General features: G+C 34.2%; 3 protein-coding genes and 2 non-coding genes across 8 annotated transcripts; 2 read left to right on the top strand and 3 right to left on the bottom strand.

Annotated features, from left to right (window-relative positions):
* Nucleotides 1-5208: 5208 nt before the first annotated feature.
* Nucleotides 5209-9029, top strand: LOC141604984 (NADPH HC-toxin reductase 1-like). Of its 2 annotated transcripts, XM_074423590.1 has the most exons (6): nucleotides 5209-5238; nucleotides 5758-5913; nucleotides 6099-6265; nucleotides 7058-7270; nucleotides 7810-8186; nucleotides 8734-9029. In XM_074423590.1, exons 2-6 carry the CDS (start codon nucleotides 5790-5792, stop codon nucleotides 8864-8866), a joined length of 1014 nt encoding a protein of 337 aa, XP_074279691.1. In that variant the 5' UTR covers nucleotides 5209-5238; nucleotides 5758-5789; the 3' UTR covers nucleotides 8867-9029. The 2 variants fall into 2 exon arrangements, with proteins under 2 accessions (XP_074279691.1, XP_074279690.1); XM_074423589.1 differs by lacking the exon at nucleotides 5209-5238 and having other exon boundaries at nucleotides 5680-5913.
* Nucleotides 9030-9798: 769 nt separating this feature from the next.
* LOC141604983 (NADPH HC-toxin reductase 1-like) lies at nucleotides 9799-12025 on the top strand. The gene is made up of 4 exons (XM_074423588.1): nucleotides 9799-10066; nucleotides 10300-10466; nucleotides 11143-11732; nucleotides 11825-12025. Exons 1-4 carry the CDS (start codon nucleotides 9943-9945, stop codon nucleotides 11955-11957), a joined length of 1014 nt encoding a protein of 337 aa, XP_074279689.1. The 5' UTR covers nucleotides 9799-9942; the 3' UTR covers nucleotides 11958-12025.
* A 129-nt stretch (nucleotides 12026-12154) lies between these two features.
* Nucleotides 12155-12226, bottom strand: TRNAM-CAU (transfer RNA methionine (anticodon CAU)). The gene has a single exon. It is a non-coding gene; the product is annotated as a tRNA-Met (tRNA).
* Nucleotides 12227-15173: 2947 nt separating this feature from the next.
* TRNAM-CAU (transfer RNA methionine (anticodon CAU)) lies at nucleotides 15174-15245 on the bottom strand. Its single transcript has one exon. It is a non-coding gene; the product is annotated as a tRNA-Met (tRNA).
* Nucleotides 15246-16228: 983 nt separating this feature from the next.
* Nucleotides 16229-25817, bottom strand: LOC141604982 (cullin-1-like). Of its 3 annotated transcripts, none has more exons than XM_074423585.1 (20): nucleotides 25677-25817; nucleotides 23088-23229; nucleotides 22901-23000; nucleotides 22333-22518; nucleotides 22147-22194; nucleotides 21853-22056; nucleotides 21691-21768; nucleotides 21436-21525; nucleotides 21254-21334; nucleotides 21115-21174; nucleotides 20998-21027; nucleotides 20842-20928; nucleotides 20596-20745; nucleotides 20461-20516; nucleotides 20248-20368; nucleotides 19996-20157; nucleotides 19730-19873; nucleotides 19424-19642; nucleotides 19164-19331; nucleotides 16229-16694 (listed from the first exon to the last, which is right to left on the bottom strand). In XM_074423585.1, exons 2-20 carry the CDS (start codon nucleotides 23219-23221, stop codon nucleotides 16593-16595), a joined length of 2220 nt encoding a protein of 739 aa, XP_074279686.1. In that variant the 5' UTR covers nucleotides 23222-23229; nucleotides 25677-25817; the 3' UTR covers nucleotides 16229-16592. The 3 variants fall into 3 exon arrangements, with proteins under 3 accessions (XP_074279686.1, XP_074279688.1, XP_074279687.1); XM_074423587.1 differs by having other exon boundaries at nucleotides 23088-23224; nucleotides 25677-25813; XM_074423586.1 differs by having other exon boundaries at nucleotides 23088-23245; nucleotides 25677-25784.
* Nucleotides 25818-26460: the final 643 nt, after the last annotated feature.

Genomic DNA, 26460 nt, shown 5'->3' with positions numbered 1-26460 from the left:
TACTATCATTAGAGTATATAATGATTTCATATAATTATAGATTTCATATAATTTGCACGTATTAAAGATGGTGTATTTCATAGTATGTTATATGTCCCACATTGAAAAATAATATAGGTGTGATAAATATACTACATATAAAAATAGAATTTTCCCACATCGAAATATAGCATAAGGTGGGTGATTCTATGATTATAAATATGAGGCATCCTTGGAACTTAGGCATCAACCCAAAATCTTTTGAGTCTCTTAAATATTGTCTTGGAGAACTCTTAAAAGTTCATATCATTATATTTTCTACCTATAGATTTTATATGTCCCATATTGAAAAATAATGTAGGTGTGGTAAATATACTACGTTTAAATAATATATTTAGAATTGTGTTAAAAAATATTCTATCATTAGAGTATAGGTTCCTATCATTTGCACATATTTTAATCATGATAAAAAAAAATAGAAAAGAAACGTCCATGGTAGCATGTGTAATCTATCAAAGAGGTTACCATGAGAAATTTTCCAATATTATAATGATATAGTTAATTGAATTTTCATTTAAAAGAGAGAGATATCCGTACCAATAAAACAATAAAGGGGTATTATTTTTTAATTGTTATTTAATTGTCATGCCATCAAACTTAACGTCCATTTAACAGCCTTTACATTAGGGGGTACCATGGGCAAAAAAAATGGAACCTCAAGGGTACCATAGGCAGATTCTTAAAAGTAGGGGTAACATAGAAAATCTGACAAAATTAAGGGGTAACACGGGAAATTTCCGTATCTAAATTATGTTAAATTTTTTTTTGAAGAAAAACAACGTACAAATATTAATGGAGAGTACTTAATCATATTATAAAATTTAAATATAATTATTAGATATAATGAGTAGCAATTATCTGTATTCGGTATTCGAGATCTGGTAGGATGTCGAACTAAGTGCAAAAAAGAGGATGTAATTCTGAGTATGTTATTTGTCCCACATTGAAAAACAATGCAGGTATGATGAATATATATTACGTATAAATAGTAGAATTGTCCCACATCAGAAAAAAATCCAAGTTTGGTGAATATATTACTTATAAATAGTAGAATTGTCACACATCGAAAGATTAGTATAAGGTGGGGTGATTATATGATTATAAATAAAAGTTAACCCACGTATATATTAATCTTTTATTTTTTTGAAAGAGATATTTTAATAATATGTAAACAAATCATTAGACATAGAATGTAAACATTAAACCCTTATAACGTTTTTTTTTTTTGCATTATAAATAAGTTAATTACCCCGTTGCAACGCACGGGCATTCAAACTAGTAATTGACTATGTTTAAGTGTTTAATTTGTGAATAACTTATATGGAGTAGTCCCCCTCTCTCAATCATTTGTTTAATTTTAATAAAAAACTCACTCACAAATATTTTTTTTTTAAAAAAAAGGTAAATAAATGAACACGATTGAGGGAGCGGTATTTTAAAACAAAAGTTTAATACACTCCAAATTTTTGATTTGGGATGATACGCAAACCAAAATGTGAATAGCTTGGTTGTTTTGAAGCGAGGACACAATCCGTCAAATTGAATTTCCGGGTACTTCTGGTCTTATGGACAATCTTGACGCCATAGAAGTATTAGAACATGAATTTGCGCCCCATTGTCGTCCCCTGTTTTCAAAGGATTTAAAAATATGAGTACAAGTTTCTACCAATAAAACAAAACATTTAAATAAATCATCCTTCCATATATGAACAAATTGCATTGAAATTTATTTTCTACTACATATGCAGTTAAAAACCTCATAACTTCGAAATATATAGCGTGATTACTTTTCATTCATTATCCTTTCTTTCTCTACAAAAATATAACCTTCTTATTACTTCACTTATAGTAAGTACACATATAGATATAGAATTTAAATAAATATTCCCGTCAAAATCCTAAAACTCTTACAATATGGATAATTATGCTAGTCTCGTAAAAATATTTTTTATTGGGTATGAAAAGAATTACGCGAAGTATAAAGCACATCCATTTTAGGATCGCATTAACATATACATACCTCCAACAATAACATCGTTAATTAAATTGTCAAGTTAATTAATTGAATTGACACCTCCAATTAAGACTATTAAATATAAATTCATGAACAAAAAGAAAAGAAAAAAGGAGACACAAAATTGCAATAAAATACTCTAAATTACAGAGAGAACACAAAAAAAAACGACTTTTATAAGGATGGGTAATGTTGGTTTGGACAACCTGGTATCAAATAAGACAATATGAATTGGTATGTTGATGAGATTTTATAGAAAGAAAATCAATGACTCTCAATTTTCTCGTTTGAGTTGCTAATGATTCTTCAATTGTCTGTTTAATTAATGGTTCTTCAATTGCCTCTTTAATTAGTGATTCTTCAATTGTCTCCTTATTATTTAACCATTGTTTTGACCGGCTTAAAGATTATAGAATATGAATAGTTTTCTTCACCAACAAACGTTGCAACTTGCCTCTTTATTGCTTGAATGAAGATATTGTTTTTATTGTCGTTTTTGTGCATTTTAAAATACTTGGCCATATGTTTATCTTACAAAGAAACGGTCGTGAACTTTTATGTGAGCAACTTTAACAACTACTCCAAATAATTTCAAGGAAAGGTAACATATATTTAAAATATCACATTATGTGTGATAATAATATACTCCGTAGTATATATAAGATTAGATTTGGGACAAAAAATAAGAGAGTAAAGTACGTATCAAAATTTTATAGGTGAACTCTTATAATTATTATTAGTAGTATAAGATGAGCAAAACTAATTACACATTTCTCGGAATCACGCAATAAATAGAAATTTATGCATATACGATTCTAAACATAGCTTCTTCATATTCGATCATTCATCAAAAATAATAATCAAAACAATACTATTATACTTCATACGAAATATTAACTTTTCTTAATTCGGGAGAAAATAAAATATAAACAAATCATTCAAAAAAAATATTTATCCAAAAAATATTGTGAGTTACAAAATAGTATATTTGATGGAAAACAAAAAAAAATGATTTAAAAGCTTGAAAGCATTGGAATTGGAACAATGAATTGGAGAATAATAATCGGTTTCTAATTAATTACTATTTATGCATATAATAACACTATGATAAGATCAAATTGACATATGTGCATCGTACTTTAACAATTTGGCTAAGCAATTTGATTTGTAACCTGTTTGACAAAATAAAAATAAAACATAAGTGTTACAAAGGAGACTAAAGTGTAGGAAAGAGTGAAAGACGATAATGTAATAACATGTCAACAACTTATTAAATATTTTTGCTACCATTCGATATTTCAAATACACCAGTGTAGAAAAAAAGAAAAACCGATAAAAATGAAAGAGTCATTCAAACCAAGAAAAAAATTTGTAAAGAAGATCTACAGCCATTATTTCGAATCTCGTGCATTGTTATTGATATGTGAGTATGTCATCCTCCTATAATATTAATACAAACACACACAGAAAAATAACTAATAAAATTCTAATTCATTCAAAACATAATAAAAATAAAAAGTGAAACAACTAATTTAGTTCTCATTGTATAGTTTACCTACCAATTTTTTGAATAAAGTTGAAAATTCATTCTCCTGCAATATTAATATAAACAAAAAAAAACAACTAATAAGATTCTAATTAGTTCAAAACATAATAAAAATAAAAGGCGAAATAATTAATTTAGTGTTTTAGCTATACCTTACCTACCAATTTTTAGAATAAAGTTTGAAATTTATTCTCCTACAATATTAATAGAAACACAAAAAATAATAACAAATTAATACAAAACATAAGAAAAATAAAAAAACGAAACAATTAGTTTACTTTTCTATGTATACTTTAGGTGCTATTTTTTTTTAATAAAATTCAAAATTAGGGTGAATATAATAGTTATATATATGAAAAATTCTATTACAAATTCTCTCAAAATTTTATGAATGAAAGAAAAATAAAAAATATGGTACATAAATACGGAGTATATATAGTAATGATGAAAGGAAAGTTCAAAGGTCCTTTCATTAAATAAAGGAAATAATGGTTAAATAAATAAAGTAAATAAATAACAAAAATTATTAGAGGAGATCAATGGCTTACAAAAAAAAATTCTTTCTTTTTTGTATTTATACCTTATTTTTTAATTTTTTTTACCTTATATTTTTAATTTTTCTTAAATTTGTAATTCATATTACTTTTTTTTTACCATGTCACATTAAAAGTTGCCACATCACAATTAAACTTGCAATGTCACAGTTTTTAGGTTAGCCTTTTAATAAGATTTTATAGATAGATAGAAACTATTATAGGTTTTATAGCCATTATACAACCATAAATTCCAATATTCAAATTTTATTTTTAATTTATTTTGTGGTATTATTTAATTAGATAACTGATTGCCGAGAAACTCAAAAGGTGAATTAAATAGGAAAAAAATGTTAATGAAAATTATCAATGTTAACTGTTAAGTAATATAAAGAGTTTTAATCACTTTATTAACATATTATATTATAAAAATTAATTAAATAAGAAAAACTTTTAATTAATTTGGTGGGTGTTAAGTATTATGAAGAGTTTTAATCAATTTATTACCACGTTCAATTAAAAAAATGAATTAAATAGGAAAAAATGTTAATAAAAATGGTGTGTGGTAAGTAATATGAAGAGTTTTAATCAGTAAGTTTTAATTAATTTATTAACATGTTTTATTATAAAAATTTCAATTAAAATTTTAATTTTAATTATAAATTATAAATTTTATTAACATGTTTTATCACAAAAATTTCAATTAAAATGTAAATTTCTAAGGGTTACATAAAGTTTGGAAAACAATATATTTAATATACAAAAATCATTTAAGAATATAGATAATATCTTTTAATATTATAGATAAGTGAACTAAATTAATTTATAGATAAATGAATTAAATTAATGTCATGTAATAATAAATTAATGTCGGTTGATGACGTGAGAGGAAAAAGGGGGATTGTTGTTGTCGGTAGGAACAATGATGATAAGAGATGGGGTAATTAGGTATGAATGTGTGTGTGACATTTGGGTTATGCGATGTCTACGTGGCTTTTTTTATCCTACGTGGCATTGTCTAAGTGGACTTAATTGGTTATTTTAGGGTACCCTTTTAATAATATTTATAGATTTTCACAAAATTAATGTCTAAAATTCATCTTTTAGTATTGTGAGAAGGAGCCTGGTTGAATATAGGCTGGTAGTAACTTTGTTGTAAATAGGAAGACTTATACTTACAGCTGTAAATGCAATAGAACTTTTTTTTTTTTTGATGACGAGGGGGTTGAGTCCCCCGGGCCCATGCATTCCCGCACCACCACATGGACCATGTAAGCCACCCCTTCGGGGGCTGCAGTGGCCAAGTGATCATCGCCCCAGCTGATAGTCGAACCTGGGACCTCTCAACTCCTGCATTTTGCAAACTCCTGCATTTTGCAAGTTTCAAGGTTTAACCCAGCTACCACTGAACTAACACCACTTGGTTAATGTAATAAAACTTAGCTGTACATATTATAAATAGATACATGTACATACTCATTAATTATCAATACAACTCCCACTTTTATTTAGTCTTTGCTCAACTCAGAATATTCTACAACTCATCATAAATATCTTCTTACCTTTACAACTCAATCAGCCGCCATTAATGGAGCTTGAAAGCTTCACCTTCACTTCTTCACAAGTATAATCTTATTCTTAATAAGAAGATAAAGAAATGGAAGATGGTAAATATTGCAAAGTTTGTGTAACAGGTGGTTCGGGTTACATTGGTTCTTACCTTATTAAGAAGCTCTTAGACAAGGGTACTTACTTTGTGCATGCCACTCTCAGGAACTTAGGTAAAGCTCCGAGTATACATGATAGCCACTACTGCGGTGACAGGTCGAAGTCTAAAAAGACTAGTCTCCTTACACCCTTGAGAGTTTCGTCCAAGTTTTAACCACTAGACTTCACCCTTATGGGCAAAATCTATAGTTATTGTTGTAGTGTACTGGTTATGTAACTGATTGATTGATGTATGCAGGCGATAGCGCGAAAGTTGGACTGCTGAAGAGTTTACGAGGAGCAGAAACAAGATTGAAACTGTTTGAAGCTGATATATATAATCCTGAGATGTTTGAGCCTGCTTTACAAGATTGCACATTTGTGTTTCATGTTGCAACTCCTTTGATGCATACACACAACTCCAAAGTTTGTTTGTTTTTCGCCTTTTATTTCTTTATTATGTTAATTAATTGCCATTTTATTTTCTTCCATGTCTCATTTCGTGTCTCACTGCGTTTTGGTAAGATGCATGAGTTTACAAATATTAACCAAGTGAGACACTAGATGGGATGGGATATAAAACGGAACAAATTATCTATGCGTGGGTTGGCTCACTAAAGTGGTTGTGCTGCTTTTCTCTTGTGAAGTACTCCGTATCAGACTTATGATTCAATTCCCAACGTAATTTTCATCTTGGATCATTCGGAAATAGTCTGTTTGTGTTGCTAACATAAGGTAAGCCTGCGTACATTGGACCACCCTTACCTGCAAATTGCGGGAGTCATTGAGGCATATGGGGTAATGTTGTTGATGTAATTTTACTAGGAAATTAGGTGTATGTCAATTGTGTCCGGGCTCAGCGAGATTCACAAGGACAGTACTGGTACGGAAGGGTTAATATTATGTCGAAGAATGTTACTCCCTTTTTCCCGTCATTTGTTGTCCTATTCCATTTCGGGATGTCAGTCCATTATTGACCTTTTTTATTTTAAGAATGAACTTGATGAGCAATTTGATCATTTACGCACAATTTGCTCCACTTGTTATTTAGTAATTGGCCCCCTCCTCTTTCCTTGGTCATTGTGCCAAAACCAAAGGACAACAGTTGACCAGGACGGAGTGAGTATATCGTACTAAATTTTGAATACTATTGCCTTTAAATAATAGATCGATACAATGTTGTACCTGAGATGATCTGGCTGTTTGTGCATTACACAGTTTAAGGACACCACTGAAGCAGCAGTAGCAGGGGTGAGGAGCATTGCTATGTCCTGCATAAGATCCGGAACCGTGAGGCGACTAATCTATACTGCCAGTGTCGTATCTGCTTCCGCTCTCAGCAAAGAGGGCACTAGCTTTGCTGAATACATAGATGAGAGTTGCTGGACTCCTGTTGATATGCCATTAAGTTTCGCTCAAGAACATGAACAGGCATAGTAAAACTTTCTTTTGTGGTAATAAACCCATAAAAATCCCTCGAAAAAGCTGTCACGAATAAGGGATGTCTGATGTACACATACTCATTGGTGAAGCGAGGGGGGGGCTAGCAATTTTGAAATTTTTAGTTAAAAATTTCAAATTTTTTCGAGGTCCCCTTCTAATATTACCCTTTCTCCCCCGCTGACTTAAAATCCTGGCTCCGCCACTGCACATACTCATCCCTGTATCAACCCAACCAGTTGAACGAGTGAGCTGGCAGGCAGTGGTGGAGCTAGGGAGGGCTAGCAGGGACACTCGCCCCCACTGAAAAATGAAAAACTCGAAGTTTTAGTCTAAGACACTAGAACTTTTTTCGATTTTATGTTATGCATTCGTCCCCGCTGAGTTGAAATCCTGGCTCCGCCACTGCTGGTAGGAACGGCTGCCTCCTCAACTTTGAAAAAATTCTAATAGCTACTAATGTGCCTCTGTATGTCTCCTCACCACCCCTAGTAGCGACTAATGTGCCTCTGTATGTCTCGCATTTTCAGAATTATGCAACGTCGAAAACAGAAGCAGAGAAAGAGATCTTAAGATTCGGAGAAAGCGGAAATTTGGAGGTTGTGAGTCTTACATTAGGACTGGTCGGAGGGGAGACATTACTCCCTTACATTCCAGGTTCTGTGGCAGTCTTTTTATCTCAACTGAAAGACGAGGAGTCCATAGTATTTCGTCAGTTGAGATTCATAGAAGAGATTTGTGGGAAGATTCCAAGTATACACATTGAAGATACTTGTGATGCTCATATATTTTGCATTGAAAAAGATTCGATTAATGGACGATTCTTATGTGCCAGTGATTTCGTTTCTTCTGCTGATATTGCGGAGTACTATCAGCAGAAATTCCCTGAACTCGCAATTAAACAAGGGTAAGCAAAACTTATACTAGCACTTCCGTGCACAAGTAGACCCGCCAAAACGGGTCAACAGGTCGAGTTCGGGTCGGGCCAATTCAGGTCAGATCAGTTCGGGCCTCTCATTGATTTCAGGTTAATTCGGGACGGGTCATTTCGGGTTTCGGGTCTGTTGGTCGGGTCATTTTGGGTCGGGTCAATAAATAATAGAGAAATAACCATTTCAAGTATTTTCGGTTCAATTAGAGTTATATTTTGTCAGGTCATTTTCGGGTTTGATGGTTTCGGATCGGGTCATTTTCGGGTCGGGTCAGTTACGGGTCAAGAAACTCTGGTTATGTTCGGGTCGGGTCAACTCGGGTTTCCGGGCCACATTCGGGTCTCGGGTCAGTCTTTTCAGGTCGGGTTGCTTTTGCAAGGTCTATGCACAAGCTCGATACCATGTTGAGTAGACCCTCTGAACCAGAACCTTAAAGGCGATGGTTGAGGTTCAATCAATATTTTAATATCCTAATAATATGAGACCGTATCCTAGAAGACTCATGTTTGCGAAAATGTGCAGATACTTGGGTGAGCCGAGGAAAGTGAAGTGGGGATCGACGAAGCTAGTAGACGAAGGTTTCAAGTATAAGTATGACTTGAAGACGATACTGGATGATTCTGTTGAATGTGCTCGGAGGCTGAATGCAATTTAGATGTCGAAATGCCGTGTGTTTCTCTATTGTTTATTTTCGCATCTGTTGTATCGAACTGATTTCAATGAAATCGGAATTATTGCATTTGCTTTATTGATTTGTTATCTCAATCAAGCAAAATAATCTAGTTACGCTGTCCCCAAAAGATGGTGCGTTATGGGTCTACCACGCTTCCGTTGCGTCACTCTGATTTGATATATTTAGGCCCAAGACTAGTACAGGATGCGTTACTACTAAGTAGACTTGCAGGAAGGATAAATTTAGCATATATATATGCATGATGTAGGCCAGAGCAAGAATCGAATATCCGATCTAAAGTGCTCGTTCAGATCGGATATTCATATTAGATATTTCTAAATTCAGATATCCATTTCAAATTTTAATGTTTCTTATATCTAATATTCAAATATCTAAAAATAATCGGACCGGATGGGATCCATCCGATATACATTTTTTGGAATTTACTTGAACAATAAAGTTTGAAATGATATCACATTCATCATTTTGCTTGATGATTTCTTTTGTTTCCCTACTAGAATAATCTCGACATAAAATCCAAGTACCACATACATGTTGTTCTTATACTTAATATAGCGGTAAAAGTTTAGAAAGCACGAAAAAATGGAGCAATTTCAAAATAAAAGTGAAACCTAGGAAAATTCTAACAATTTTGGATCAGATCGAATATACAAATGTTTTAAAATTAACATTCATATCCGATCCAAATAACAAAAAAATCAGATTGAATATCCGATGCAAACTTAACTTTTAGATCAAATATCTAAAATTTCGGATGAGAATAGATCAATTCAGATAATCGGATTTTTTTTCCCTCAATCCTACCATGTGCATGCATTTTTCAGACATTACAATAAGATATGCTCCACTACTGAATGCAAAATATTTTAATGAGAAGTAAACTGTGGCCATACTGTATAATGGAGAATCACATAAAAAGCATTTTAATAGCAATATCCCATTTGTTTAAATCAAAGCATTGACTTTCAATAACAAATAGATCTAACATTCATCTTTCAGAATAACCTTGATCTTGATAGTAAAAGATTTAAGAAATAATGGAAGATAGCAAATATTGCAGAGTTTGTGTTACAGGTGGTTCAGGTTACATTGGTTCTTACCTTATTAAGAAACTCTTAGACAATGGTACTTACATTGTGCATGCCACTCTCAGGAACTTAGGTAAGTAAATTATCCGCAAATGTTATCTTTGGTGCGCACTGAGTAAATCCTGAATATACATGCATGATAACCTATAAACCACGTATCAGGCTATAAATAAGCATAAGGTCCACGAGATTGCTCTTGGGGAGGCTTGAACCTAAGTTTTAACCGCTAGACTCTACCCTTGCGGGCAAAATGTAATTGTAGTATATTGGTGATGTAATTGATTGATTGATTAATTAATTATGCAGGCGATAGCGCGAAAGTAGGACTACTGAAGAGGTTACGAGGAGCAGAAACAAGATTGAAACTGTTTGAAGCTGATATATATAATCCTGAGATGTTTGAACCTGCTTTACAAGATTGCAAATTTGTGTTTCTTGTTGCAACTCCTATGATGCATACACACAACTCCAAAGTTTGTTTGTTTTTTCGACTTTTCTTTATTTTGTGAATTGCCATTTTGTTGTTTTTATGACTTTATTAGACAGATTTTGGTGATTTTAGCTGATGGTATAACTTCTTTGGACATTTGTTGAACTTTCGAACGAAAGCATCAACATTATTAACACTGAATTGTTCTGAAAATAATGGTTTTTAGTAAAATGTTCACTTGTGTGGTAATGTGGTTGTGCTAGTGAAAGGTGTTCACCGGTCCAGAACCGGACCGGACCGGATCGGACCGCAATGACCCGCGGACCGGACAACCCCATATCCCAAACCCGGAAACCGGACCGTTTAGGTGGGAACCCGGACCGGACCGGAACCCTTTAGATCCGGTTTTTTCCGGGTTTGGACCGGACCGGTTTTATTTTAAAAGGTAATTTGAGGTGATTTTTTCGGACCGGTCACATTATTTATATGGACCCGGAGACCGGACCGGATTGTATTCGATCCAGACCGGACGGTCCGGGTCGGTCCGGTTTACCGGTCCAGTCTACTTTATGTGCAGCCCTGGTGGCTAGTGTGGATCTTCTGTCACTTGATGTCGCAATAGCCATTATGTTTCTATCCCCATTTTACGAATACTAGGCCATTAAATTATCAATGCAACCTTGTACCTGAATGCTCTAGCTGTTTATGTTATTATACAGTTTAAGGACACAACTGAAGCAGCAGTTGCAGGGGTGAAGAGCATTGCCATGTCCTGTATTAAATCAGGCACCGTGAGGCGACTAATCTATACAGCCAGTTGCGTATCTGCTTCAACTTCCAACAATGACGGTACCAGCTTTGCAGAATTCATGGATGAGAGTTGCTGGACTTCTCCTGATATGCCACTAAGTTTCGCCCACGAATTTGAAAAGGCATACGCACTGTCGAAAACAGCATCAGAAAGAGAAGTATTGAAATTTGGAGAAAGCGGAAATTTGGAGGTTGTCAGTCTTGTGTGTGGGGTGGTTGGAGGAGAGACGTTACTGCCTTATGTTCCGGTTTCTTTGGCAGTCTGTGTATCTCAGCTTAAAAACGAGGAGTCGATAGCATTCGGTCAGTTGAGATTCACAGAGGAAATCTGTGGGAAAATTCCAGTTATACACATTGAAGATACTTGTGATGCTCATATATTTTGCATTGAGAAAGATTCGATTAATGGACGATTCTTATGCGCCAGTGATTTCGTTTCTTCTGCTGATATTGCCGCGTATTATACACAGAAATTCCCTGAACTGTCAGTTAAACAAGGGTAAGCAAAACTTTTATAGTCACTGGTTTTGTGTCATTCAGAAACTTATATGTGACCGTATGCTACGAGACTGAGTGTTTGGAAACGTGCAGATACGTAGGTGAGCCGAGGAAAGTGGAGTGGGGATCGACGAAGCTAGTAGAAGAAGGTTTCGAGTATAAGTATGACTTGAAGATGATATTGGATGATTCTGTTGAATGTGCTCGGAGGCTGGAATCAATTTAGATGTCGGAATACCGTGTTTGTCTATTATTTTCGCATCCATTGTACCGAACTAAATGTTAAATAAAACAGAAATCCATTTGTTTAATTGAAAAACTAAGGATTTTATCCATTAAAAAAAAAGGATTTTATTCCCAAAAAAAAAAAAAAAAATTTATTCCCAAAAAAAAAAAAAAAAGTGGTTGGAAGCATTCTCTAAATATCAGAGCCAGGTTTCGATCCTGGGACCTGTGGGTTATGGGCCCACCACGCTTCCGCTGCGCCACTCTGATTTATTGATTTTGTTTGCGCAAATAATATATAAGGCTATATTGGCATTCCAGCTTTCGGGACGTGATTTTGTCCACTTGTTGAGTCAATTGAAGGGGCTGATAATTTTAATCCATTTTCAGATTATACAGTTTATTGAGATAGAATTCGGATGCTTGTTATTATGGGAATGCGAAGATAAAGTTATAATATTAGCTTTCTCATTCAATTAATTATCAATTTAAATTCTAGTAGAGAGAACTTGAGCGACATTTGTTAGTTAAGCCATCATATTCATATGTGCCACTCGGTTTCCTATCTAAGTACAATAGAGTAAGAGATTACATGTAATTATTAGCGAAGTGAGATATGTTTCTTCCAACGGTTTCGCAAAAAAATACAGGAAAGGATTTTTAGAACATCATGTGTACTAATGCCAATATCATAGGATTGTTGCATTGTCTTATCGGATTATCTTAATGCCCAAGAATCCATTATCTACATTCCACTTGATATATATGCTCTGGACTTGAACTTTCGAACACTAGGGTAGTATTTGAAATACATTCGTACGAAGTATCATTTTGTTTCGTGTTTAAAGGGAAGAACAAATGAAAAATCTTGAGAACAAGAGTTAGCTTAAGTGGTAAGAGCTCTCTCTATTTTCTAACGTGTGCCCTAAGGGCACACATTAATAATCTCTTAATCCACTTGATAACAACATAATATAGAATCTATCAAATTAATTAAAGGAAACTCTAGATATTTTTCCTAATTTACTTGTTTATTATCTTTCACTTCTCTCCAATTAATTATTTCCTTCCATTTAAATTCACACATATATTTTGAATTATTTACAAAATCTTCTATCAATTACCTCCTCCCTTTTCAATAATCTTTTATCCATTACTAACCTGCAACTAAGATAGTATTGCCAGTAACATGCCGACAGACCAATGAGACCATTGGTTCCCATATGGTTAATTGTCACTTCAGATATCAAGGGAATCAATTTATCCATCACTTTTACTCTTTATTTATCTCCTTCCCACCATGGTTAATCTGACATTACCTTAATCGTCGTTTTAAGGAAATTTATAATGGCAAAGGGCGATTCTATCGGAAAAGGGCTTAGGGTTCAATTTCCGGCGCCGAAAATCGAACCATAAGCCCTTCTTTGGCAAGCTATAACGACTAAGAATAAGGGACGCCTTTGGAATGGCCATGGAAATGGAACTCACAGCGAAAAGATAAAAAATGGGTGCAGTACAAAGTTAGTGGATGAAATATTTATGGAGGAAAATTTAATGGAGGCAAATAATATACGGATAAGGAAATTAATTATAGGAGAGAGAAAATTTGGTTAAATCTGAAGAGTTTCTTTAATTAATTTGATAGATTCTATATTATGTTGTTATCAAGTGGATTAAGGGATTATTAACGTGTGCCCTTAGGGCACACGTTAGAAAAACCGTTCATTAAAAGATCAAAATAAGTCAAATAACAACCTTTTCAATAGATCAGACAAATGTTTTAATAATTTTTAAACATTGTGTTTTTATCTTATCTACCCTACTTTATCCGTTATAAATTAAACACGAATATACATTTATACATCCGTCTTAAACAAGAATTTATCTGTTCTAATTAAAATCATTACTTGAAGAAATATAAAAGAAAGTTAACAACAAATAAGTATATTCATCCCGATCTAAAAAACTGCACGGGATTTAAACTAGTACTAGTTTTCAACCCGTGCAAAATTGCACGGATATATTTTTAAGAATATTGATATATGATTAACATTTAAAAAATATTAACCAAAATACATGAATATTTTATACTCTATTTCTTTTAGTTTTATTTTTTTTAGCGGTAGTGATGAAATTCTTAATTTTTCCTTCTAGCGTTTAAAGTAATTTTTTTGAGATTTTATTATTATTTTTCATTATTCATAAAAAAAATATTGTGTTATTTTTTTGGTAATAGTTATACTTCATGAGAATCAAATGGTAATTTTTTTTAGAATTAGAAAATATGTAAATCTGGTAATTGTATGCTTACAAAAATATTTAAGATTGGAGTAACTACTCCGTAAATTTTTATAGCTGTTAATTTTTAAGCCCTTATTCTGCCAATTTTAATTTGTTCAATTTTTGGGAACATTGTATTGATATTTTATATTATATTATTTACTTAATATTCTTAAAGTTATAAAATTGTAAAATTAAAGAAATAAGAATCATTATATAAACATATTAACTTATCAGATTATTTTTTTTGAGTGCGTATAACTTAGCAGATTATAAACACGATAAATCTGTAATGAAAAAGAAATTAATTCAACTAACTGGCAAATGTGGCCCATGATTTATTTTATGGGAAAAAATAAAAAAGAAAAAGAAAATTGCATATGCTGACGTGGATCAATGTGGATGCATGAAATGTTTCTTTATTTATTAAGATAAGATATTCATTAAAAGATTAAAACGAGGCAAATAACAACCTTTTCAATAGATAAGACAAATTTTTTAATAATTTTTAAACAATCTGCTTTTATCTTATCTATCCTACTTTATCCATTTTAAATTAAACACAAATATACACTTATACATCCGTCTTAACAACAAATAAGTATGACTTGAAGATGATATTGGATGATTCTGTTGAATGTGCTCAGAGGCTGGAAGCAATTTAGATGTCAGAATGCCGTGTTTCTCTATCATTTTCTATTCCGTTGTACCGAAATAAATGTTAAATAAAACAGAAATGAATGTTAAATAAAACAGAAATGCATTTGTTTAATTGATTTGTTATCTCCAGCAAGCAAATAATGAAGTACGGAGTAGTTTCGTTCAGCTGCAACCCAAAAAACTAAGGTATTTTATCCCTTAAATGAAAAAAATGGTGGATGGAAAAGGGATTTTATCCCTTAAATGAAAAAAATGGTGGATGGAAGCATTCTCTAAATATCAGAGCCAGGTTTCGATCCTGGGACCTGTGGGTTATGGGCCCACCACGCTTCCGCTGCGCCACTCTGATTTGTTGATGTTTATGTGCCAAGACTAATATATAACATGTTTACAAACTCGGGACTGTAAGAAATACACACGATATCGCAAAAACTTCCTTTTTGTAACGATAGATCCGTAGAGCAGCCAAAAACTGCGAGATTCTGATACAATATGAGAAGTTGAGATGAGAAAACTCCGAAAGATAATTGTATTAATGATCGTTCATTCGTTGTAGACGATCCCAAATCATTTCGGGACTCAGGCTCTGATATTGTAGTTGATCGTTCATTCATTGTCAGTAACGGTTACAAAAAAAAAGACATACGAAGTAGATAGTAATTGATTTAAGCAATACCGGTATATTGCGAAGATACCGTCATATCCTCTAAGAGATTATTTTCACTCATTTGCTTCCTATTTGATTTTCGTCCTAAACCGTGCCCTTTGCCTTCACGGCAAACCCAACTATATTGCTTACTATAGGTCGTCAAATGTGGATCGACACCACGTGTTTTGATCGAATCTATGCGAATTTTTACAATGAATTGTCCTTGCCTGCTCTTTTTCAGTCTCCATTGACAATGGCAAGTCTAAAAGGTTGCCAGATACCATCACCAATTTTGGGGTTCAGGATAAAACACGCCATTGTAATCACTTATTGAGAATGGAAGGCAGAGTTTTTCAGCATCAAAATCTACGGACTTATTGATGAAGCCACGGTATTGCGGTTCTTGTACATATAAAAACAAATTTGCTGAGTGATTTGGCAACTGCACCAATTACTTAACCTCCCAAACTGAATCGTCCGTAAAGATAGACCAAGACCAAATCACAATACACACTCAGTCCGACTTACCCTCTCAAGTTTACACGCTCGATCCAGACAATCATGCCTAGCAGTATTTAGCTTTGGTATCTAACGAATACAAAGCATCAAAACAGAGTACGACAAAGACAGAGATGTACAGAATAGAGAGGAATATCAGAGGACAGAGACATAAGAGTTGCTCCTTTAAAAGTTAACAAAAGGCAAATTTGGATAAAATCGATTAATTATACAATATTCCATAGGAAATTTGACAGCGGAACATGTGGTAAGGCGGCAAAGAGAGTTTTCCTGGGAAATGACATACATATAGAAACATATCTTCTGAAATCTGAATAAATGTGGATCCTTTAGAGCTGAGCTCGACATGTTTCCGATCAACAAATCTATTTTGATTCACAAGTTAAATGCAATCATTATGCCGGATAACTTAAAACTAACTCACTGAAAATCAAATCACTGTACATGAAAACGACTCTGCAACTCTACCGCCATTGTTGTGGTTTAAACATAATGCAGGAGACCATGAGTGATCACAACAGAGCACGATCAGGCCAAGTATCGGAATAGCTGCGGGTTCTCCTTGTCTCTTTCAATGTAATCCCTTGTGATCAAATCTTCAATTCTCTTTTTTATTGCCTTGAAGTCAGGCTGCCAATGACAAACAAAAAGAGTATTATTGTAATGTTGCGAAAACAAGAAAAACTTTTTTTTATTAAGGTGCTTCCAAGTTCTAACTCCGTCAAAGATCGTCATTATTATATACTCCCTCTGTCCCGGTCATTTGTTGTCATTTTCCATATTGGGGTGTCTCAGTAGTGAGTTGTTGTCCTTTCTATTTTAAGAATGAACTTGATGAACAATTTGATCATTCACACTCAATTTGTTCCACTTGGCATTTAGTAATTGGCCCCTTCCTTTTTCCTTGGTCTTTGTGCCAAAACCAAAGGACAACAATTGACCGAGACGGAGGGAGTATATATCAGGTGTACCTCCAAAAATCTCAAACTATCACTTATACAGTTATACGCCCCAAAAAAGAACAAAATCAGGAAGTAGCTATAACTTCTTGACTTTATTTATGAATAAATGCATATTCCAAAGGCAATAACATAGATGAGACCGGAAGTGTTTATACTACCTGTTCGGTATCAATTCTATCAACTACTCCACTACTAATAATCATTTATGTGAATGGTCATGGGAATTGTTCGCATGTAAGATCCTATCAGCAATGAATAAAGGTGGTAACAAAGTTGTGTGATTTTGTTTCTGATATCATATTAGTAGGTGGAAGGGGAGCTTTGGCGCACCGGTTAAGGTGTTGCCGTGCGACAGAGAGGTCACGGGTTCAAGTCCTTGGAGCGGCCTCTTGCCAAAATGGCAAGGTAAGGCTTGCCCCTATTAAAACCTTATGGTGGGACCCTTCCCCGGACCATCGCCCTGCGGGGATGCCATCGTGCACCGGGCTGCCCTTTTTTTATCATATTAGTAGGTGGTATGGCCGTATGGGTGGGCATGTGATATAATTGGAACTGTATTTGAAAAAAAAAAGGTGACGAGAACTTGTGTCAAATTGTCAAGTTCTCTATCAATTCATACTGGATCACATGACTCACATCCTACTTCTAAATCAATCAAACACACAGGCCAATAGCATTCTCTTAATTTTCCACCTCTTATCAAACAGAAAGCGAAAGTAAACTTTTGTGGACAACAAATGTTTCAACAGACAACTTACGAGGACAAAAAGAAAAGACCCTAACCCAACACAATCTACATTTAACTATTGACCGATAAACAAGTAATTAAGACCTAAGTGCCCAATCATATAGTGTCATCTCCAAAAGTCCTTTTCCACCAGCAACCCATCTCAGAAGCCTTACATGAATATTAATAGACCATAATGTTGGTTACCGTAACCCAAGCCACAATACCACTCTTAGAACTCGTCATTAATTGTTGCCTCACCACCATCAACATTAACATTGATAACTCCTGTCACTTCTTTCCTAGAAAGTATCATTGCATGACCAATAAAAAAAATAAAAATAAAATAAAGTATAACTCATGGCAGAACAGTTTTCAGAAATGTCATAAGATCTATCAGGTAGAACATAATCAAATCTGAGCAAGTCCCAGATAAGATGAGAAACAAATCAAAATCTGAACACTAAGGGAATCAATAGAGTTAGAGATCAGAACTGCTAAGGGCCACAATCATCCTATTGGGCTTCAGCTTTTCCATATAATTTTCTGAGATTTTTGGTTTATTTCCAAAAACCAGCGTAAACCTCTAACAGTTATCACAGAACCCCTTTTTTCTGGTTTATTTCCGGAAAAACAGCTTAAACGTCGTAACATATATTATAAAACCTCTATCTTCATTCTCCCCCATGATCACACAAACAACTTCTCCAAACCCTAATTATAGTTATAGTAGTACAAGACAACAACAAAGCCTTACTTTCAAAAAAATATGAGGTCGACTAACATGAATTGTTGTGCTGAACAATGAAAATGTAGATTGAAGGGAAACCCCAGTAGAAAAACCAAGCAAGATATGCGGAAAAATATAATATGACGAAAAGAAGAAAAAAGTATAAAATGACAAAAATCTTTTATTTAAATGGGGGAAATAAGTGAAAAGAACAATCAACAGGAAAGACTAATGTGAAGACTTACGAAAGATATCAAAACAGAGACGCAATGAAAAGAAAATTCTTTGAAGAATAAACCAAAAAAGAAGTATCAACTCAAACAATATAAACTCAAACTTATTATCCTCTTGAATTAACTCTATTTACCTCTCTGTAACGCCATATTTTCTTCAATCATAAGTCATAACTACACTTAAATACAGTAGCTTTCAATTACCACCATCCATTTTTTTAAGTCTCCTTGTGCCCCCTACAGAAACTTGTGATTTCCTCACTCTTCATCTCACTAGGCCAAACCAACACCATTCTCTCTCATCTTAGTTCTCCGGGACACAACTCCTCAATTCTTGTAATAAAGCCCACCTTTTAATGGGACATAGATCGACATGCATCCAACTTCTAAGTTGTTATACAAAACTACAACACTTAATAGAGAAAAAGAGGCAAGATGGCGTCAAACCTTGAACATGCGACTTAGCTGCTCGACACACTCGGTGATCAACTGCTGATATCCCAGCACCTTCCGACTTTTCATTATGCGCACAATTGACGCATCAATAGCATATCGTCGATCTTTATCAACATCCTCAACCACCTTTTTCCTCTCATCCACCGGTGGAAGAGGAATCTGTATGAAAACGTTTATTACAAATAAATAAACCTTATTACAGATAACCTAATTGCAGGCCAACAAAACAACAGATAAGTCAATACTCGTACCCTTATCCTCCTCATTCTGTCGGTAAAACTAGAGTTGAAGGAAAAGTAGTCAGTCGTGGATACAGTTCTTGAGCTTGGTTCCTTAATAAGAATCTTGTACTTAGCACAAGATAAGGATTGGAGCACTCTAACTAAGTCTTCATCTGCCAGGTTCAGTTGAGCTGCAATTTCGGAGTAACTCAGTCGATCCGCCAAGTTGAAAAGCATCAAAGCAGCAGCCTGAGAGAAAGTGCAACAATATGATGCTTCATCAATTGAGAAAATTCAGAAAATCCGGATAAAAATTAGTCCCTCAAAAAGATTTACCTGATAAGTTCCAACAACTAGCTCAATCGTTTTCTGACCAAACTTTCCACTAATGTTACAGCTACCCAATGAGTAAACCCAAGTAAGCTTCCTGTGTTTGGTTTTCGTTTGATAAAATTGCTTGAAAACTTCAACACACTTCACCTGAAACATAAAACACAGATAACCTATAAGTTAACTACTTAAGTCATATTGCCTTATAGGCTTATAGCTATCAAATTTCACTGTAAAATCAGAATTCTAAATAGCTAAGAATTAGAAACTACCATCTCATCAGGAAGGTTAAGATCAGAGGACTTGTAACTTGGCCAGAACCCGGTAGTAAGAACTGTCACAGTTAAATCAAGACCAGGACTGGCATCTGAATTTTGCCCTAAATATTCCTCAAAACTAGTTTGATTCTCCCTGGCCAACGTCAAATCTGTAACCTGGACAAAAGACCCAAAAAAAATGACATTAAACTCCAGACTATGTTTGCCTACAAGTCAATCATGACGGAGGAAACTGGGCAAACTCACCATTCCCTCCATCTTTGACGTAAACTGCCCACCACATTGTTGCTTCAACTTAGTCAGAATACTTCTCTCATGATCATCATTAGCACTCTTGTCAAAGAGTAGCCGGCGAGAGAGCTTCTTTCTATTATAAATAACAATCATAAAAGAATATCAAACCTTTCAGTACAAAAACAACATAGATATACGGCAACAAAATAAACCACAACAGCAAACCTGTAAAACTCGGCAAATAGATCTTTATCACTAACGTAAGCCAAGAGCTTAACAACCTGCAGAGATCAGATTAGATCGTTTTTAGTGATCTAACTATTTAGACATCAACAGGTTAAAACAGAACAGCAGTGCTACCTTTTCAAGAGAATCCTCAATGGCTTCATCACTTAGTCTCTCGCTACCCCCTTTCTTGAGAATATTATCGCAAAATGTGGCCAGTAGCTCAGCACTAGAACTACCAGACACACCCTTGTTCAAAAACACCTCAAAAGCTTCCTTCAGAGCCTGCAAATTTATCACAGAGCAACAAATGTCATCCTAAAACATTCCTACAAGCCTAGTAGCAAAACCTTCCACACAAATTTGTTTAAGAAAATAGACCTTGTGAAAGATAGTATGGCTTTGAAAAGAATCAGTCACGTACGCCATGAACTTGTCATGCAACTCAATCACTTTTCTGATGAAAACCTGCTGATAGCAAAAATGTCAATATAAAATTCATACAAACTCATACGTGACATCGTAGACTAGACATGCCTGCTCATGTGAACTTCCAGCATTTTCAGCCTGCAAAAACAGTTGTACCAGAATAAGTTCAAATTGCTATATGTATATTCTTCAATGAGTAGTTATGTTATAATTGTGGCATCCCACCTTGCTCAATGCAGCATCTTCAGCCTGTTGTACCAAGGCTGTTCCCTCATCGGTAATATGCTGCAAGTAAACACTTATCAGAAAGCCATGTGAAGACAATCAACACATGCTAATTCGAATAAATAAAAAATCAATGTACCTGCTTAAAGATACTACCAATAGGCTCCAGTCCCTTGGGAACTTTACTGTATAGTCTGTACATCCTGGAAAGGTCCTCTATCTGACCACATGCAGGAAGCCACAGATCAATTTCTATCGCCAACAATTTTATGAGTGTGTGGAAAAAATACCACTACTACTTAATAAACTAAGTCAAATTACCTTGTCATCTTTGAGCAAAGCACGACATCCCGAATTCTCCTTCTCCAACAACTGGTTCTCATAAACCAGTAACAGCTCGTTTTGAACTTTCTGCAAACCAAGAAAACGGAGTCAGTGAAGCAGCAAAACCACATAGATCTCATAAGTATCAGAGACATAGAATCACATCAGAAATGATACTATAGAGACCATAAAAGTTTCTGAATGGAATCTAAGCACCATACATTAACGAGCAACTGATCAAGTAAAACTCACCTCCAAAAGCTTCTGCTCACTGTTAGAATGTAAATAATGGTCCACCCTATCCTTTTCTTTCTTCAGGCGTTCTTCGGACTACATGAACAAAAGTAGGATATAAAGCAAATTTTAAACCATACAAAAATACGAAAGAAGCTTAGAAACTGTTCCAGAACTTGCCTTCAGCATGTATTCTGGACAGGAGTCCTCCAGAATCCAGCTTGAGGCCTTTCTTGAATAGTACGCAGCAGTATCTTCAAGCATAGGTGTTTCAAAATCGTTTTCATAGTAATCCATTGGTCCCATCCCAATATCAACAAATATATCCAGTACATTCTTCAACAATGCTCTGTCAATTTGCCCGCCCTCTCTTTCTACATCAATCTATACAAGGAATCAAAGTCAAGGCATCAAAGAAAATCTATATCACTGAAAAGCAACAAAGCAATACAAATATTCAAGCCACAAGCGTACCAACGCTATAACAGCATCCTTAGCTTTGCCAGATATTTCTTGATAAACCTGATTAATTCAAAAAAATATAACCACCTTTAACTTGGAAACGTGAAGATAAAAAACAAACCAGGCGGAGAAACAGTTGATATAGTTGATAGAAATTGAGAAGTTATATATAGTTGAACAAAATATTTTTCCACATACCAGTTCACGGAAGCAAGTGTAACCAACTTCACTCAATGAAGGAAAAGATCTTCGAGCAATAAAATAGCGGTCAAGATAATGAAAGAAGCGAGACAACCATCTAACCATCACTTTATGATTTGACCATCTGTTCACAAGTTCCCTCAACATAAACTCATCATGCTTCTCCCTCAATGAAGGCAATACCTAAGAGGCCACGACAGAAAGAAGTTCAAGCTTCAGGTACAGAGAGCATACATAAGAAAAAACCCACATTTCCCATAAATGTACGGATTAAAATATGAGTAAAGAGGATAGCAAAAATTCTGCATCGACTCATAAAATATCTCGGACAAAAATCCTACCAACTAGAACCAACATATCAATCGATGTGTGTTCTTATTTGGAATGAGTGGGAGTTGCGACTAGATTCTGGTTAATGGAGTGCTCAGTCCAGTCATCAAGATAATCAAATGCGGCTTCTAAAATAATACCACACAGAGAAAACATAATGCCACATATATCAAACTACCAAAGCAAGATCATAATATAAAATTAGAAGAGCGCCAAAAAGGCAAAACATACTCACCGCATCTTTCAAGTAATCCACAAATGCCTGTTTGTAATTGTCATACAGCTGCTGAGAATAATCATGCGGAGGTTTTTGAGTACACATGTTATAGATCGTCCTGGAGGGGTACATGAGACTCGATAACGTGAGATAGAAGCAACAAAATCAGCAGAACATGGCAGTTAAAATAGCACAAGGTACGTACGTGTAAAGCATCATGTAGTCCTCGGAGTTGAATGGTGGCTCGGGTAATCCTTCTAGGATCCTCTTCAACTTTGTGATCCCCTTCTCCATGAACTCCCATCCTTGCTCAAGCTCTATGATCTTGCGATCATTCATTTTCTATTCTAATAAACCCAACAACTGTTAAACCACAAAACAAACCTTACATCTAAGTTCGACCAAATTAAAAACTGATAAATTCGCCATAAACACCCCTATATTTCAGCAATGCTATACCGTATATGGTGGGATGCTTGGAACCCCTATATCAAACATAGTCTTGTTTACTCGGATGTTCCACATCAAGATAGACACCTAGGTTAGCCTTACATTTAACTGACACCACAATAAAAAAAAATGACAAATGGACAATAGAACATCCCAAACTCTACAAATAAACATTTGCATAACATATAATGATCATAACAAAACCTATACACCCCCAAAAGACGGAAGTAGCTATATAATTTGTCAGCAAGATAGCAAAAACAATCAAGCATAAACACAATTTGTCACTACTTCGCAAGCACTAACACGCAATTAACTACTTCAAAACCATGAAATTTTAGATATATTGATCATAACGAAACCTAGACACCTCGAATATATGAAGTTCCTACAATATTTGTCAGCTAGATCTCCAAAAACAACCAATCATCAATATAGCTTGCCACTACTTCTCAAGTACACACACAATTAACACCCTCGAAACCGTCAACTTCTACACATATTAATCATAATCATAACAAAGCCTAAACCTAAACCGCAAAATACTAGATATATTGATCATAACAAAAACCTAGCCATCCCCAGCTGGCGAAGTTGCTAAATTAATTGTCAGCTAGATTGCAAATAACAATCAATGATAAGAACAATTTGCCACTACTTCTCAAGTACTCACACACAATTAAGTATTAACAGCTTCGAAACCATAAATTTCTACATATATTGATCATAACAAAACCTAGGCATTCCCAAACGACAAAGCTGCTGCTTTATTCTTCAGCTAGATCACAAACAGAATTTGGCACTACTTCTCAAGTACTCACAAGCAATTAACATCCTCGAAACCATAAATTTCAACATATATTCATCATAACAAAACCTGGACATCTCCAAAACACAAAGTTGCTACATCATTCCTCAGCTATATCACGAAAAAAAAAAAAAAATCAATGATAAACACAATTTGCCACTACTTCTCAAGTAATCACACACAATTAACAGCCATCCTCATAATAACATATATTCATCATAACAAAACCTAGACGTCCTCTGTCCCCAAACGACGAAGCTGCTACATTATTCGTCAGCACACAATTAACAGCCTCAAAACAGTAAACTTCTACATAAATTGATCATAACAAAACCTAGACATCCCCAAAACACAGAGTTACTACATCCTTCCTCAGCTAGATCACAAAAAAACAATCAATCATAAACACAATTTACCACTACTTCGCAAGTTAACACGCGAATTAACAGCTTCAAAACCCCAAATGTCTACACATAGTAACATCAATAAAAGCTTATTTTGATCATACAAACCTAGACATTCCCAAACGACAAAGTTGCTGCATCATTCTTAAGCTAGATAGCAAAACACAATTTCCCACTACTTCTCAAGTACTCGCAGACAATTAACACCCATGAAACCATAAATTTCTACATATATTGATCATAACAAAACCTAGACATTCCCAAAACGACAAAGCTGCTGCATCATTTTTGAGCTAGATTACAAACACAATTTGGCACTTCTTCGCAAGTACTCACACACAATTAACACCCTCATAACCATAAATTTCCACATATATTGATCATAACAAAACCTAGACATTCCCAAACAACAAAGTTGTCGCATTATTCTTCAGCTTGATCGCAAACACAATTTGACACTACTTCACAAGTACACAAATACAAAATTAACACCCTAGAAACCAAAAATTTCTACATATATTGATCATAAAAAAAACCTAGACATCCCCAAGCTGACGAAGTTGCTACATTATTAGTCAGCACACAATTAACAGCCTCGAAACCGTAAGCTTCTACACATATTGATCATAACTAAACCTAGACATCGCCAAACGACAAAGTTGCTAAACTAATCATCAGCTAGATCGCAAAAAACGATCAAACAATCAATCATAAACACAATTTGCCACTACTTCGCATATACATACACAATTGACATCCTCGAAATCGTAAATTTCTAACATATATTGATCATAACCAAACCTAGACATCCTCAAAACACACAGTTACTACATCATTCCTCAGCTAGATCACAAAATTCAATCATAAACACAATTTGCCACTACTTCGGTAGTTCATCCGCACAATCACCAGCTCCAAAAACCGTAAATTTCTTCGAATCTTAACATCAATAAAAGCTATATTACACGATTTCCGAAGCTTAAACTCAACATGATTAAGAAACATATTGAACCAAAACCTATGTATTAACATAGATCATTTTCATAAAATTCGAAGATTATATCAAGAACATCAACGAAATTGGCGAAAATAAGCGAGGATAAAATTAGATTAGATTAGATGAAGAGCTGACCTTGTAATGGCGAAGATGGAGTTCGGGAAGAAGATCGATGAAAAGAAAACCCCCAGAAATTCTACAGGACAAGAGAGAGAAAGGAAAACAAAAGTTGATTTTATATTTATTTTTTTAAACCGCAATAAATCAAAATTAAATAGAATTATCTTAAATGTATTCGAATAAATTCAGTATAATTTCTGAGCTTTATAATAAAAATTTTGAATTTTTAAAAATTATGAGTTTTACTATAAAAATTTTAAGTTTATTTACTTAAATTTAAGGTCAAAAAATTATAATAAAACTTAAAAATATTATAGATAACTATAGTTAAATTTGTGTTTTAATGAAAAAAAAATTAAAATCTAAGTTATAAAGTTTAATAAGCTTAGAAAAATACAAATATGTTAAAAAAAAACAAATAAAGTTTGAGGTAATAAACTCATAAAAAATACACAGATGCTAAAAGTATGGTCAGGGAAGATGCTAGGCACCCAGAGCGTCATCAAACTAACAGCGTCTATTATTTATTTATAATATTGTATACTAGTTGAAAAGCTTGTGCGATGCACGAGACTTCTATTAGGATTATCTGTAAAAAATATATTCTTAAGTTAACAAAAAAGTTCAACTATGTTTAATCATTGATGAAAAAAAATTATAGTTGGTATAGTTGATTGATGAATTATTATTGTTTTTACTGTAAAAATTTGACATTAAATAGTACTTATAACATCAAGTGATTTAGTTATAATATTTACTTTGTTTTTTCATTGTCACAAGCACGATTGGTTTTTAATAC

This window comes from Silene latifolia, chromosome 10 (genome assembly GCF_048544455.1).
Source record: "Silene latifolia isolate original U9 population chromosome 10, ASM4854445v1, whole genome shotgun sequence".
NCBI lineage: Eukaryota > Viridiplantae > Streptophyta > Magnoliopsida > Caryophyllales > Caryophyllaceae > Silene > Silene latifolia.
The sequence above is the reverse complement of the archived record's forward strand: the minus strand, read 5'-3'. Positions and strand labels throughout refer to the sequence as shown.